At 41.0% G+C, this 16327-nt stretch overlaps 1 protein-coding gene across 3 annotated transcripts in view; it reads right to left on the minus strand.

Moving 5' to 3' along the window:
* The window catches only part of CDK14 (cyclin dependent kinase 14), a 485190-nt gene that overhangs the window by 123416 nt on the left and 345447 nt on the right, over positions 1-16327 (minus strand). For all 3 annotated transcript variants that reach the window (XM_036429493.2, XM_036429494.2, XM_045578458.1), the window contains one exon: positions 10550-10613. In XM_036429493.2, coding sequence (XP_036285386.1) covers positions 10550-10613 — 64 coding nt within the window. The remainder of the gene's footprint in view (positions 1-10549; positions 10614-16327) is intronic.

Raw genomic sequence — 16327 nt, forward strand, 5'->3', positions numbered from 1 at the left:
AGCAGCAGGGGGCAGGGCGGCACCAAGTGGCCTGGGTCCCGGGGACGGGTACCACACCCGAAGACTTCTGGGACCATCACCGGCCCTGGGAGGTAAAGGTGGCCACACACCTTGACAGCAGATAGCAGGGCCTGCTTGGCCGTCACCGTGGCAACCCGCAAGCAGGCAAGTGCAGCCCACAGACAGCACCCAGTAGGGCCTGCTTGCCCATCGCTGTGGTGTGGAACAGGTAGGTCCTGCAGAGAGCAGAGAACCATGGGGAGTGGGCCTAAGCTGTCAGTAGGACATTCCCTGAGGGCTCCCAGATTGGAGAGGGTGCAGGTTGAGCTGGGGAAGCCCCCTCCTATGCACGAATTTCGTGCACTGGGCCTCTAGTGTGTGTGTGTGTGTGTGTGTGTGTTTGTATATATATATATATATATATATTATATATATATATATATATTTTTTTTTTAATACACACACACACACACACACACACATACATATACATACATACATATACATATACATATACACATACTTGGTGTGCCCCAGGATTTTAGTAATTAGCTTCTGTATGCCATGAGATAAAAAGGTTGAAAATCACTGCTCTAAATTATATATCCAACTATTCACAATTAAATTCTTTCAGAATCTTTTGCATTGAAAAAATGCATTGCCTTAGCTGGTTTGGCTCAGTGGATAGAGTGTTGGCTTGTGGACTGAAGGGTCCCAGGTTCAATTCCAATCAAGGGTCAAGCCTGGGTTGTGGGCTTGACCCCCAGTAGGAGGCAACTAATTAGTGATTCTTATGATTGATGATTCTATCTTTCTCTCCCTTTCTTTTCCTCTCTGAAATCAATAAAAATATATTTTAAAAATGCATTTGCTTTTTCTTTCTGAGCTTGTACAAGTAGTAATGATAGAAGCAAAGAGCTGTGGGCATCCTATTACCTGGCTGAGGTGGGACCTGAAACTTCTCTCAAGATTACTTCCTAAAAAGAAAGAGTTCCAGTCCTTCATAAGGGTGAACAATGAACATAGTCATACATCACTGGTGACATTTCAGAAAGTTACCCTAGTCACTTGATGCAACGAATAATATATCTGAGTCCTCCGGGATAGAAGACATGAGTATCCATTCATTCTCTTACTCATTCTGCAAATATTAATCGTGTGCCTGCTGCTTGCCAGGCACTGTTCTAGGCACTGTAGATAGAACAGTGCACAAAACATACACAGTCATAAGTAGCATATGTCATGGGAGCCAATACTAAGGGAATATTAATAGGAGAAAACTATATTTACAAGTTTTCACAAGATTTTACCTTTCTATATTAATTAGGAAAACCAGGCCAGCAGTAAACATTTCAGTTGATATTCTGATCAAGATGTAAAATAGCTGGACTGAAACCATCTATAGTACTTAGAACAGAAGTAAAGCAGAATTCATATATAGTAGAAGAAGGTTTACGCCAAATAGAAGGCTAAGCTTGTTCCAAAATATGGGGAATTTAGGTATCTCAGCTCCTAAAAAGCACAGGGATCCAAACAGGGCACTTAAGAAATTGCACAGTTGCAATTCATGGCTTTAGAACACTTGATATCCCCAAAATTTATGCTTGAGATATGACACAGCTCTAGTGTTACCCGAGAGAAGCTCTGATGTGACACATTAACACTGACCAGAATTGCATTGCCCTGTAGCTGGCACCAGAGTGGCTTCCCCAGATGCTAACAGTTGTCTTCAGTCCTGAAACCAGGAAACTGCAGCATCCTGACCAGCCCTGGCTGTAGCAAACCATCCTTCAACTCCCAACGGTGTGCATGTTAAAATGAGTAACCTTTGAGCAACTTACATAAATAAATATTCTGCTATATTCATTACACTCTGACTTCGGACAGCATTTGATTTTTCTAATGTACATATATATGTGGGTTTGGGAGTGTATATTCCCAGGTGAGGTCTTCCCAACCTAAACGTCAGGAAACACTTCTCTTTCCATAAGACTTTTTTTTTTTTTTTCTAGAGAGGTCAAGTTTAATCAGTCAGGCATTTATTAAAGTCTAAATTGTACCATTCACAGATCAGAATGGGTCTTGACAGCTCCCAGAAAAGAAAGGAGAAGACTCTGTGTTTCACTCTCTGTGCGTCCCCACTCCCCACTCCATCCAACTCAGCAAAGGGGGAAAGAGATCAAGAAGGGAGCACTCAGATCCTTCCGAGGGAAGTGGGAGTGAGACAGGACCTGAGCAATCAGGCAGTCTAGCCATTTCATGTGACAAGAAAGTGAACTGAGGTTAGAAAGGTTGAGTTGGCTCAGCCGGTGTTGCCCAGTGGTTGTACGTTGATCTATGAACCAGGAGATCAAGGTTCAATTCCTGGTCAGGGCATATGTGTAGGTTGTAGGCTCATTCTACAGTAGGTGGCATGCAGGAGGCAGCCAAGCCATGATTTTCTCTCATCACTGATGTTTCTATCTCTTTCTCCCTCTCCCTTCCTCTCTGAAATCAAGGGAAAAGAAAAAAAGAAAGGCTGAGTTGCCCGAGGCCGTGAAGCAGGCTACTGGCAGGGGCTGAACCAGTCTCTGCTCCCGGTCTACTGCTACCAAAGAGCATAAGAAGCACAAACAAATCGAAGTTCCTTTAACCAGCAATAAAAATCTCACTTGCAACTATATGGCATTCTGGAAGAGGCAAAGCTATGAGGACAGTAAAAAGATCAATGGTTGCTAGGGGCGAAGGTAGAGGGCAGAATGAATAGGTAGAACACAGGGGATTTTTTTAGGGCAGTGACATTACCCGGTGTAAAACTATAAATGGTGGGTACATGTCACCACACATTTGACCACAACCATGGTTTGTGCAATACCAAGTATGAACCCTAATGCAAACTCTGGGTTATAATGATGTGTCAATGTTGATTCATCATTTATAACAAATGAACCACTCTGGTGGGGAATATTGATAATGGGGGAGGCTGTGCATGTGTGAGAACCAGGGGCATATGGGAAATGTCTGTACCTTCTGCTCAGCTTTGCTGTGAACCTAACTTCTCTAAGAAACAAAGCCTGTTTTTAAAAACTTAAGCACGCAAATAACACTCTCCTTGCTCCTAATGCTCTTTCCACAGGCTTCACGTGTCTTATGCTTTCAAGTCTAAGAGAACAAACCTGTCTTGTGTACATAGGACATCCCCCACAAGTGTCTTCCAAGTTCTAGTGACTTTAGATATATTACTTAAAAAAAAATTTCAGTCTTCACCGATACAGCTCCTTGGGCAATAGAAACTAAAGAGAAAATAAAGAAATGGGACTACATCAAAATAAAAAGCTTCTGCACAGCCAAAGAAACCATCAACAAAACAACAAGAAAGCCCGCTGCATGGGAGAACATATTTATCAATGTTATTTCCAATAAGGGTTTAATCTCCAACATTTACAGGGACCTCATAAAACTTAACAAAAGGAAGATAAACAACCCAATCAAAAAATGGGCAAAGGACCTAAATAGATACTTTTCAAAAGAAGACATAAGGAAGGCCAAGACATATGAAAACCTGCTCAAAGTCACTAATCATCCAAGAGAGGCAAATCAAAATGACAATGAGACACCATCTCACACCTGCCAGAATGGCTCTCATCAACAAATGAACAAACAAGTGCTGGCAAGGATGCAGAGAAAAAGGAACCCTCGTGCACTGCTGGTGGGAATGCAGACCGGTGCAGCCATAATGGAGAACAGTATGGAGTTTCCTCAAAAAACTAAAAATGGAACTCCCATTTGACCCAGTGATCCCACTTCTAGGAATATATCCCAGGAAACTAGAAGCACCAATCATAGCAGCACAATTTACAATAGCTAAGATTTGGAAACAACCTAAATGCCCATCAGCAGATGAGTGGATTAGAAAACTGTGGTACATCTACAAAATGGAATACTACGCTGCTATAAAAAGGAATTCCTATCATTTGCAAAAGCATGGATGGAGCTAGAGAGCATTATGCTAAGCAAAATAAGTCAGTCAGAGAAGGATAAATATCACATGACCTCACTCATTTGTGGATTATAATGAACAACATAAACTGATGAACAGAGAAGCTTTGATCAGATGCTCAAACCTCAGAGGGAAGTAGGAGAGGGGAGGAGTAATGGAAAGAGATCAACCAAAAGACTTGCATGCATGCATATAAGCATAACCAATGGACACAGACAGCAGGGGGGTGAGGGCAGATATGGGAGTGTGTGTGTGTGTGTGTGTGTGTGTGTGTGTGTGTGGTGGGGGGGCAATGGACACATATGTAATACCTTAATCAATAATAAAAAATAAAAATAAAAACAGAGAAGGGGACCACATATAAATTTAAAAAAATATTTCAGTGCCTCAGTTTTCCTATATTACACACAGGGCTCATAGCAGTCCTTACTTTAAATAATTAACCATGCATGTTCACTGAGAAAATGCATCTCAGGAGCCAATAAGAATGTCTGACACATAATAAACATTCAATCCTTGTTAGCTATTATTACTGCCACAACTGTTATTAATATGAGTGAAAAGCTGAGCATCTGGTGCAGTTATGTTATAGATGCACAAGGCAGACATATGGTATATCAATGCAGCATTACTCTAGGGAGGGTAAACGCTAAGCTACCCTAAATATCCATTGTGAGGCAACAGTTAAGTGAATAAAAATCACAGACACGTCGTTGCTCTCCTAACTCCTTGTGTGTAATTCTGTGATTCCACTGCCCTAGTGGAGAGCGAGGGCTGGCATTCTGAGAGAGTACCAACTGTCCTTTTCTATAGTCAAGAGATTGTTAATTGGGTTTACAAAGGTGGCTCAAGAGGCAAAAGCATCTCTGTACACACATACTTTGTATGTCCTTTTAAAATATTAATAATCTCCATTACAAACATTATTGTCTATTAGCTACAATGGTATTTTGAGAGCGCTGAAACAAGGACACATGTAAGGGAAGAAAATTTCATCAAATTTTATAACTGAGCTAATTATTCATCACCGGTTTATCATCCCATTATCTGACTTGAATATTGGGGGGTGTTTAAAATATTACTTGCATCTTAAATAACGAAAACCAAGATTTTTTTTCCTCACCTATGAGCGTGTTATTACTCCATAGCCATAAAGCCCTAAGAAAATGGCTCAAAGAAATTTTAAAATCAACACTATTTTAGACAGAAATCAATTTGATTCAAGTATTTTAGCCAGGAGTAGCCAACAAGTATCCTAAGTTAGAAGACCTAGTGGGGGACATTAGTTATTCAGCAAATATTTCCTCTCTTCTCTCTTGCCACCTTCGTGAGTGGGTACGCTTCTCTGCCCACTGATATTTTGTGTAAATGATGGGATATTAGTGGTACTGACTTTGGCATAGCTGAATTGCCAGCATCACTACTCTTACCCTTGGGGGCCATTTGTAAGTAAAATAAGAGTTATTTGCACATAAGCACTACATTACAGGACAGTCTAGTAAATGATCAACTGCTAAGTGACTACTGGGCAGAGGAAGCATACATTGTGGATATGTGGGACAAAGAGATGATTCATGTCCTGGCAGGAAAGAGAAGGACCGAGAGGCACAGACCAAGAATTAATCACACTACTCAGAACTGCATGCAATTTAAAACTCATACATTGTTTATTTCTGGAGTTTCCCATTTAATATTTTCAAACCTCAGTTGGCCACTAGTAACTGACATGCAGAAAACACTGCGGACAAGGGGGATTGCTGTATTTTACATTTTTGAGTGGTTATCAACATTTTTGGCTAGTTCTTATTTTCATGTTACAGCATTGGCCGTATCTATGACATTTCATATCAGGTCCTTGGCCAGCTAAGGACCTATGGGGGGAATGTCCTCATGTCTATGATATCACTGCCAACTGGGGTGGGAGTAACTTTTAAATTAAGCCAGGGCTCGCCATCACATGACTTAATTGCTTCTTGTCTGGGAACATTTCCTACTTCACCCCCACCCTCACTCCAGAATTTTACAGTGCCTTTCCTTTTTAAGTTCCTGGATAATAATTTGTCATTCAATCACTGTTAAATGCCTGTTTTGTTGGAAACATTTAAGAAATGATTGAAAGTATCAGACATAGAATCTACATGTTGTTTCGGGGCCAAACTATTTAATGCAAAGTGGTATTGTATTTGCAGTTTGATGTATTCTTCTAAACACAGAGATCAGATCGTCCCTACTTTTCTGAGATGTTCTTTGTAAACTAATTGTCCATTAAGTACAACACAGGGTACATAGTCAATAATATTGTATGGCACCTAAGTTAGAAGACCTAGTGTGGGAATTAGTTATTCAGCAAATATTTCCTCTCTTCTCTCTTCCTCCAAGTACTCTTCACCACCCAGTACTATTGCTGGTCACCGTGTATGTGCCAGGTGGGTAGTGGGAATATCAGGGGACAACTTTGTAAAATATATGATTGTCTAACCACAATGCTGTACACCCGAAACCAATACAAAATAATATTAAGTGTATACTGGAATTGAAAAATAAAATGAAGTTCTTTGCAAACAAGAACAACAACAAAGAGACTGAATCAAAAAATAATGTTCAGTAGAAGAAGGTCAGGGAGAAATCACAATACAGATCCAGCAACAGTATCTTCTGCGATGTGCCCTGGAAAAAGGAGAACTGAACAGAAACCCAGGGAGAGCTGGGCTACTCGGGGAGTCCTGCAACATCCTGACCTCAGGTCACCTAACAAAGGAGAGAGCAGTACTAGACCGTCCTGGAGCTTCTCCTAGTTCTTCCTTCAATCTCTTGATGGCTCGTTCATGTCCTTCCGTCAAATGTCATCTTTCAGTAGGGCCTCCCTTGATTATATTTACCATTTGAAACTGTAAATCACCTCTTTTCCTGGCCCTGCCTGAGCCCATTTCTTGCTCTATTTTCCTCCTAGTTCTCTTCACCACCCAATACTATTGCTGGTCACAGAGCCAGCTCGTACCATCGCTTTGGACAACAACCCTACAGGAGAGTTCAAAATTACAGCCTTAAGTACTTATTGATTCTTTAGCTTTATGTCCAGTAACTTATCGTTCAGATATACTTGCGTACATGCAATGTGTATTGTATGTGCCTATCTACAAGTTTTTAGTATTTACAGTAGCCAAACTCTAGAAACAACCTAAATGTCCATACGTGGGGAACAGGTGAAATTGACGCCATGGAAAAACAGTGCGGCTGTAAGAGAAGAGGGAAGCTCAAGGGCCTCCTCCGCACAGTGACATGGGAAGCCCTAGGGTGCATTAGTGAGAAAAGCAAGGCCCAAACTGTGTTTAATATACGAAACATAAAAATATACTTTTATAATTTCTTTCATTTACGTAAAGAAAAGAAACATAAGCATCTAGTAAAATGGGGCCTGTGGTGGGGCAGTGATGCTGGGGAAATGGTAGATGGGAGGCTTTGCTCCTCTTAATATCATTTGATATCTTGAGTTGCTTAAATGTATTATAATACATAGTCAAAAACTAAGCAAAACATGCCTGACCTATCGATCACACTCTTCAGTATTTACACAAAGGAACGGAAAACTTCTACCCACACAACCATCTGCAGCTTGATTCATAACCATCCAACCTTGGAACAATTAGGATGTCCTTCAGCAGGTGAGTGAATGAATAAACATTCAGACAACGGAATATTCAGCGCTCTCTCTCTCTCTCTCTCTCTCTCTCTCTCTCTCTCTCTCTCTCTCTCTCTCTCTATATATATATATATATATATATATATATACATGAGGAGACATGAAGGAAACTGAAATGCATATTACTAAGTGAAAGAAGCCAGTCTGAAAAGGCAACGTCTTGCATAATTCCACTCGTAGGACATTCTTGAAAAGGCAAAATTATGGAGACAGTGAAAAGTTCGATGGTTGCCAGGAGGTGAGGGGAAGGAGAAATAAAAAGGTGGAGCACAGAGGATTTTCAGAGCAGGGAAACTTCTCTGTGTGATAGTATGATGGTGGATACATATCATTATACATTTGTACAAATACATAGACTTTACAACACCAAGAATGAATCCTAATGTTAACTATGGACTTTGGGTGATAATGACATGTCAACAAAGGTCAATCAATGTAACAAATGTACCACTCTGGTGGGGGTGTTGATAATGGTGAGGCTGTCTGTGCATATATAGGGGCAGGGGTATATGGGAAATTTCTGTACCTTCCACTTAATTTTGCTATGAACCAAACTGATCTTAAAAAAATTAGTCTATTACAAACAAAACAAAGTATGTCCTCATGGCTCATATGTTTTGTTATCCCTCAGACTTACTAGGGCAATCTGTGGGAGCAGAATAAGGAAGTGAAGGGTCGATGGACCTACGACTGATCCCTTTATCCTCTTGGAATGTGCATCTTCTTCCTTAGAGTATGAGGTCCAGGCTGGGGGAGACTAGGACCCCTGATTGTCTGGTTACTGGGCTGCGTGAAAGGACTCATGGATTGGCTTCCTTTGCCTCAATCTAATATATTGTCTTCCCTTGACTCCTCTCAAGCCAACTCAGGAAACATTTATCACATCTTCTCTCATCCTCAAGCCTCAAGCTTGGCCCATAACATCTTGCTTGTTTGTCAGCTCCCATGCTTTATACCATCTGCACATGTTATTCTTCTGGATTCCCATGACCTATTATGTATCATATATCTGTAGTGACACCTGTGTATCATATTAATAACTTAAACATATATGCCTAATTTATATATCTATCAGAAGAGTCACATAAGTAATGTCTGTTTTACTCATCTGTATATATAAAAGGCTAATATGCAAAGTGTCCCCTCAGGAGTTCCACTGGGAGACTGGGTGTTCAATCTCTTGCTATGACATGTGCTGACCACCAGGGGGTGGCGTGGAACAAAGCAAGGCCCTAGTCAGCAACAGGAAGGCAGGCACCGGTCCTGATCACTGGCCAGGTCTAGGAACCCTACTCATGCACAAATTCCGTGCACTGGGTCTCTAGTTCAATATAATTCAGGGAAACAAACATTTGTTGAACATCAAAATATGTATTATGTGCAGTCTCTGATCTCATGCAGTTCTCAATCTGTTAGCTTATTTCCTACTACATCATATTACTTTCCAGGATATTTGATAAATGCTTTTGTAGGTTGTTGAGGAAGATAAATTCTATTTATACTAAAATCAACAAATTCCTCCATGTTTTTTGGTGCAGAAACTTGGTAGGCCAAATGACTATCAATATCAATTGTTTCTTTCTGCACCCATCTTTATTCATTTAATTTTTTTCACAGTCTCCTTTATCTTATTTCTTTAGAACTTATTTACAAATTTGTAAATGTTCTCACTTAGACTCACTAGGGACAACTGGAGCAGTTGGAGGATGATTCTTGCTTGGTTGAAAAAAAAGAAGAGAGAAAATCCATCTAAATTGTTAAGTTGCGATAGTCTTTTAGAACACAGAAGTTAGTAAAATTTTTAGTAAAAGTACAGAGTGTCCTTGGGCACTAAAGAAGATAAAAGAATTCTCAGTACATACTCTATACTTTCAGAAGAAAAATATTAAGAATAAAAATAGTTTCCAAATTCAGTCATAATTTATTCTTGATGGTCCCCCAAAAAAGAGGGGAAGTGGAGAAAAAGAATATACTTGGCCCCAATTACAGAAATTATTCATAGCTCTTTTCCCTCATAAAATAATGAACTATTAGATCTTCCATAAAATTCCTTTCAGTAATTTTATGGTGGGTCTGCATTTTATAATACATGTTTTGTAACCAAGAAATAAAAACCCAACAACCAACAAGAGAATCATTTTACAATAATTCATTTCACTGATTTTTATTAAATTTCCAATTGCAAACCTTTCATCCCTCCTATAAAAGTTAAACAGACAAAGTTTGAGATTCTTCTTCTGTTTAATATAATCATTAAAGTTGAAAGTTTCTTGACTGCCACCTCCTGGTGAGCAAAAGCCTGACAGTTCGTTTTTATAAGTACTGCATTTTTCTCTCAGATTTTCCAGTTTAGGTGTTTAAAAATTTTACATTTAAAAATATTGAATGCTGTACAATAGGACATTCAGAACATTTCATCTGTTTAAACTCAAATTCACTGACCATAAATTGCTAGTTTTTAAAAAAGAAATAAAAATGTGATGTTTTCCTTTTTATGATTGAATACTTTTCCTAGTATTATTACAAGAAGTCACACGGATTGTCATACCCCAATTTAAATTTTGTTTTTAAAGACCTGGATGCTAATCTATATAGTTGATAATTAAATGAATGCTTACTTCAAGATTAGCCTGTCAAGTCAAATGAATTACATCCCTCATGATGAAAATCTCTCATTAGGGACATAATATATTCTATCTGTATAAAGCAAATAAAATGTGAAAATAAAAGACAACTCCACTAATATGTAGAATACACAATGACAAAAGTAACAAGAAATTTTCAAGGTAAAAATATGAGCTTGAGGGGAAACATATCTTCACCTTTTGCATAAAGGACGCATTTAGTCATTTGTAATGAATGAAACATACCTGGCTTAAAATGTGGTAAAGAGTGAACTCCAGGCCAAGTGTCCTCATTTGGCGTTCCAAGAACCTAGTGGAGAGCAGGAAATTGTGGAAACAGTCTTATTATTTCCAAAGCACTCAGAATTCTCCAGTACACTGCATATGATGAAACTCTGAATTTTTTTTTTTCTTTTCCATTATCATGTGCCAGGAATTTTATTTCAGTAAAACCCAAGCCCAGCTAAAGAGCCACCCAAGATGAATGTCTGTGCTTTAACATATGCAGCTGAATGAGGTAAGACAAGTGAAATCGGCTGCATTTTATCAACTCCAAACTTAATAAGTAGGTTTAGAACTCAAACGATAAGCTATCATCTTCATGGAACTGAATAAAGTATGCCCGTGCCCCTCATGATTCTTTCATGAGCTTTTGTCCTTCGCTCCGGTATCAGATGTCTAGTCATTAAACAGTTCTAAGAATCTGTCATTTCTCATCCCACATCCTCTGTCTGAGCATCGCCGTTTCAAAGGAGCAGGACGGACAGCCTGGGAGACTCGCTTCTCTGCCGGCCATATGCTCACTACAGTTAACATCTTTAATTATGTGATTCATAGGTTCCTCGTCCCAAAATACTGTTCTCCCTGGACTTTTTCCTTTCCTTACCCACACTTCTACCTTCTTTCCCTGTGTGCTTTTCTATCACTACAATGTTTGATCTGGTTAAAGGAATTAAAGGGCAATTCCAGCTCTATATAAGTGGGCACACTTCATTTGAATGTCCAACCCCACCATCTATGACTATTACACTCAATGGTCATGGTAAGTCATCGACTAAGAAGAGTAGAATTGAAGGGTTGAGAGCTCAGACCCGGAGACAGATCCCCTGCACCTCTACTTACTTAGTTATAAGACCTTGGGCAAGAAATCTCCTAATCGAGCTTCCACCTCCTCACTTGTAAACTGGAGGTGCTAAGAGCACCTCCCTCATCTGTGGGGAGAACCGTACCTGGCCTGCAGCAACCACTATGTCCCTGTTAGACATACTCAGAGCACCCAGAGGACACGGGGTCAGGTGAGGGAGGCGCTGGCCATGTGGGAGAACCTAGTCCGCCTACTTTTTCGACAGTGACTCCTGGTCAGGAATCAATACCACATGCTCTAACCCCGATTATCATGAACCAACACAAAGAATCAAAGAGGTTAAAAATGCAAGAGACAAAGCCGGAAGCTGTCGAAATAGGAGGAATTTGAGATTCCAGGTCTCAAATTCATCTCTTGCCTACAACTCCTGTGACAATGAGCACAGAAAACACAAACTTGGCTGCTAGTGGCCAAAGGATACGAATAATTATAATAAAAGTGAATTTTGGGCCTGGCCAGTATGGCTCAGTTGTTGTGTCGACCCATGAACCAGGAGATCACAGACCAGTCAGGGCACATTCCCAAATTGCTGGCTGGAACCTCAGTAGGAGACATGCAGGAAGCAGTCAATTGATGTTTCTATTTCTCTATCCTTCTTCTCTCTCTCTCTCTCTCTCTCTCTCTCTCTCTCTCTCTCTCTCAAAAAAAATCAAATTAAAAGTCAATTTTGCTTCTTATAAAAGCCTTTTTGGGAGACAATTTGGGTGAGAGATATGGTTAGAGATGATAGGGTAGTTGTGCAATAGGAAAAGTTGATATGTGTTGTCTCTGGTAGCAGAATTTCATTTATATTAATCAACTAAGAAATTCTACCACCAAGATACCTTTAAGTTAGGGAAAAAAACAAGTATTCTCAAAAAGCCAAAAATAGTCTTTTACAAATAAAATAGTTCACATAAAAAAATTGTAGCCCACGTGCCATTAACATTTAACACATGGTTACCACATCTGCAAATAAGCATCTCGACCCATTTTAATCTTAAAACAACATGCTATGATACACTAAAAACTCTTATACATGTTCATTTAAGCAGCTTCAGCCTGCCCCTGTGCTGTGGCTTGCACATCTCTCTGCTCCTTTACTAGTTCATCTGTTCACTGGACTAATACTGACTGTTTGTCACAGAAGACTGAGGGATGAGACTGAGCTCCGCCTTGAGGTGTACCTAGTCTGGTGAGGCAGATGAACAAAGGCACTAATGACCTACCTTCACCGTAAGTGTTCTCTCAGAGGGAGAGGGAGGTGAGAGCCCAAAGCGGGGTTGTGTGAGTCTACCTGAGGGCGAGGAAAAAAGCTACACTGGAGAGGACTGGTTAGTGGAGAAGGAACACTGACTGACGGTTGGCAAGTAAAGAAAGGGAGGGAGTGCAGGAAAGTATTCTGGTTAAAAAGAAAAGATTATGTCAAAATAGTTTCTCTAAATACCCATGTTGCTCAGGCCCCAAACCACATGAGTATTTGGAGAAAGTACATTCTTCTGGAACATCCTGCCCCTAACTGGTCAGGTCAACTCCTATCTCTGATTCTGGATTCAGCTCAGGCTTCATCTTTTCCTGAAAGACTTTCTGGATTCTCTGGTCCAAGTTGCATGGGTGATCTTGGTGATCTCCGAGGGCATTTTGCAGAATTCTGTAAGACCTACTTACTGCCTCATACTTATTAGTTTACTTATCTGTCTTCTCAAAGTAGAAACCATAGTGTTTATCTCTGGATCCCTAGTGCCTACCATATACCATACATTCAGTAAATATTAACAAACTGCCTTTCTGCCTGAATGAATGAATGACGTGTCTATTAACAGAGTGAAGGATGCCATGGAGGCTAGGGCCAGAACCAAATCCAAGGAAACTAAATTTTATCTGTTTCAGGTTTCCCCCCTACAGATGACCCATTGGTGGGTTGTAAATTTTCATTTAAGGGTGTTGATATCAGCATTTTTCAAAAGAGAAAATACATAGAAGATATCAGAGGGCAACATACATGGTAAAAACACATAATGTTTTATAAAATCTAAGTTCAGGTTGTGTGTGTGTGTGTGTGTGTGTGTGTGTGTGTGTACACGCATGCATTGTGAGTCATGATGTAAAATGCATTGCTTTCAGTTTAGGAGCCATTCCATGGGGAACAAGAAGTTATTAGCTGAAATGAAGAATGCAGGCGATAAAGCAAGTTTGGGGGCTGAGGGCAATGAGTTACGTTCTGGGCCTGTTAAATGTTAGAAATGCCTACCCATCAAGATCGGGGATGTGTAGAGGGCAGACAGAAACACAGTCATGGATCATAGCAGAGGGAAAAGACCCAGAAAAACATTTGGAACTCTTCAGCATACGTGGTAGGAGAAAGCAAATGTCAAACCACAGACACGGAATGGTCTTCCCTATAGTCTCATGTATACAGTTCCCAGAAGACTTTGAATTCCAGGACTTGCAGTATCTGTTAGAAAAACCAGGTGGGCTCTCACCTTAACAGTAAAGATTTACACTACCTGATCCTGATCAATGATGATCTAATGCCCTGGAATTTACTCTTCCAGGCCTGTCTATGTGCTGACAGGTATAGGTTTAAACCTCACCCATCGGGATGGCCCTTCTGAGGGGCAGAGGAGAATAAGAAAAAGGAAATGAGGCTCTCTGTTAAAACGTTTACAAATTCTAAACTTCTTGCGCTCAGAGTTCAAGAACTTGTGTTGATCAGAAACATTGACTTATCTTCTAAATTATCTATCGTTTCACTAATTCTCATGTTTACTAGACTTTTTCCCAAGGCTGCTAAAAACGAGTCCCTGGGCTTTTCCCTAAGAACACCCATGGTTTAAGCAGAGCAAGGAATGCTTATGGTTCTTCCTGGATCAGGGTCAGGGAGTCTCTGACAGAGGGATTCTGACCCATCAGACACAGATATAACTGGCTCACGTGGAATGTACTGATGAAGTAAGTTTTGTGTTTTATGAAAGGGGCACTCTACAGCAGTGCTGATGATTCCAAACCGACTTAGTCAAGAATCTAAGGAAATGGAGAGCATCCGAATAGCTTCTATAACTTTTCAATGGAATCTCTGGGAGTCCACGCATACATCTCTAAGATAATGATGGCTTCAGAGAATCAGAATGTTTTTGGTTCCTCAGGGAGAAGCCCTAAATGAAACCTGAAGAAGCTCAGGAGAACTGGATTGGCCATCACACACTACCCTCTGGAATGGATGGTATAAAGTTCAAAAATGGCCAGAGAGAAAGCACAGCTTCCTAACTCTTATCCTGCCTGCGTGCTCTTGATCTAGAAAAAGAATTACCAAGTGGAGCTGGAATCCAAAACCAGGTTGGCTTGACTAGAAAGATTACACCCTTCAGAACTGTCCGGTGCATTTCCAGATCAAATGGAGAAATGCGGCTCAGATGGTATTAAATGATTCACAGCCACTGACTGATTCTAGAGGCAGGTTTTGGGTATTAGAAACTAGGCTTTTTCATTCTCTCCCTCCAGCCTAACACACACACACACACACACACACACACACACACACACACAGGGTAAATATACATATACTAGAGGCCCAGTGCACGAATTCATGCATGGGTGGGGTCTGGCTGGCCCAGCCCCAATTGGGCCTGTGGGAGGAGATGGCTGGTGGTTGACCAGCTGGGCAGAGGGGCCATAGGCGATTGTTTGGCAGGCCCCACCCCCTTTTGGGATTGGGGGGCCGATTTGGGGCATGGCGAGCCATGGGGAGGGGCTGTGGACAATGGGCCAACTAGCCTTGCTCCCAAATGGGGTGGGGAGTGCCAATCGGGGGCCAGCAGCCTGGAGGAGGGGCCATGGGTGGTTAGCTGGCCAGCCCCGCCCTTGATTGGGGTGCGGGAGTCCCGTTGTGGGCAGTACTTATTAAAGGATACTTTTGAGAAGAGTAACTGGGAAGAATGGGAAAAGAACAGGTTTGGGCAGAGGAATAAGTAAAGCTGCCAATGCTAGCCAGGGATCAGCCTCAGCAAACCGCATCGAGAGCTCTTGGGTCAATGGGGAAAACAGGAGACATATGTACTGATCAGGCTGGTTCGCTGGCCACAGAAGGTATCATAGCGACCACTCATTATGGTCATTAGGGTTGTTATGGCATTACGGTCACTGGCTTTTTATATATATAGATACCTCTTCAGCGACTTAAAGGAAGACATAGAAAAATGCCTTACATTCTCCAATGACACAAGAAGAGATGTATAATATTCTGATGGCTGAGTTAGGATTAAAAAATATTTCATCAGGTAGGAACAACTTCCTGAACATAACACAGAGAAACCTAATACCAATAAATGAAGTTCAGTATCTAGGTTCTATTAATTAATGATTTGTAGGGAGCAGCTATAGGGTTAAGCCTTGGACTGACCTGTTGACAAAGCCACAAACAAGTCCCAGCTTAGAGGGCACAGCCCTCTTAGCATAATTAAGCTTGACCTTATGATGCCCCCTAGATCCTATCTGGGTAGCTAATGGGCTATGGGAGGTGCAGCAAGGGCTGCCAAAACAAGTGAAACTCACAAGAACATTGTAACTATGGTGACCACTACCTTGTTTACCTCCGGCTATAAAATAAAGGCTCAGCTTGCCATTTGGATCTCTCTCTGTGGCCTCAGCCAGGTACAGGAGATCTACCTAGACACACTTTATTCTCTTTGTCTGTCTTTTCCACATCCTTCGCCGCACTCCCCTCATCCCCCAGGCTTACGAAACCCTTGGATGTGCTGGCATGGCCCAATGATTCAAGATGGGAAGGCTTGGCTGGCAACAATCTGTGTAAATTAGCTGAGTACAGATTCTATGAGACCACCCAGTGGAAATCAAAGGAGGTTGAAGGGGGTTGACTTTAAGCTGGGCTGCCTCCTTGTGTT

The sequence above is a fragment of the Pipistrellus kuhlii genome, unplaced genomic scaffold (assembly GCF_014108245.1).
Source record: "Pipistrellus kuhlii isolate mPipKuh1 unplaced genomic scaffold, mPipKuh1.p scaffold_m20_p_10, whole genome shotgun sequence".
Classification (NCBI taxonomy): Eukaryota; Metazoa; Chordata; class Mammalia; order Chiroptera; family Vespertilionidae; genus Pipistrellus; species Pipistrellus kuhlii.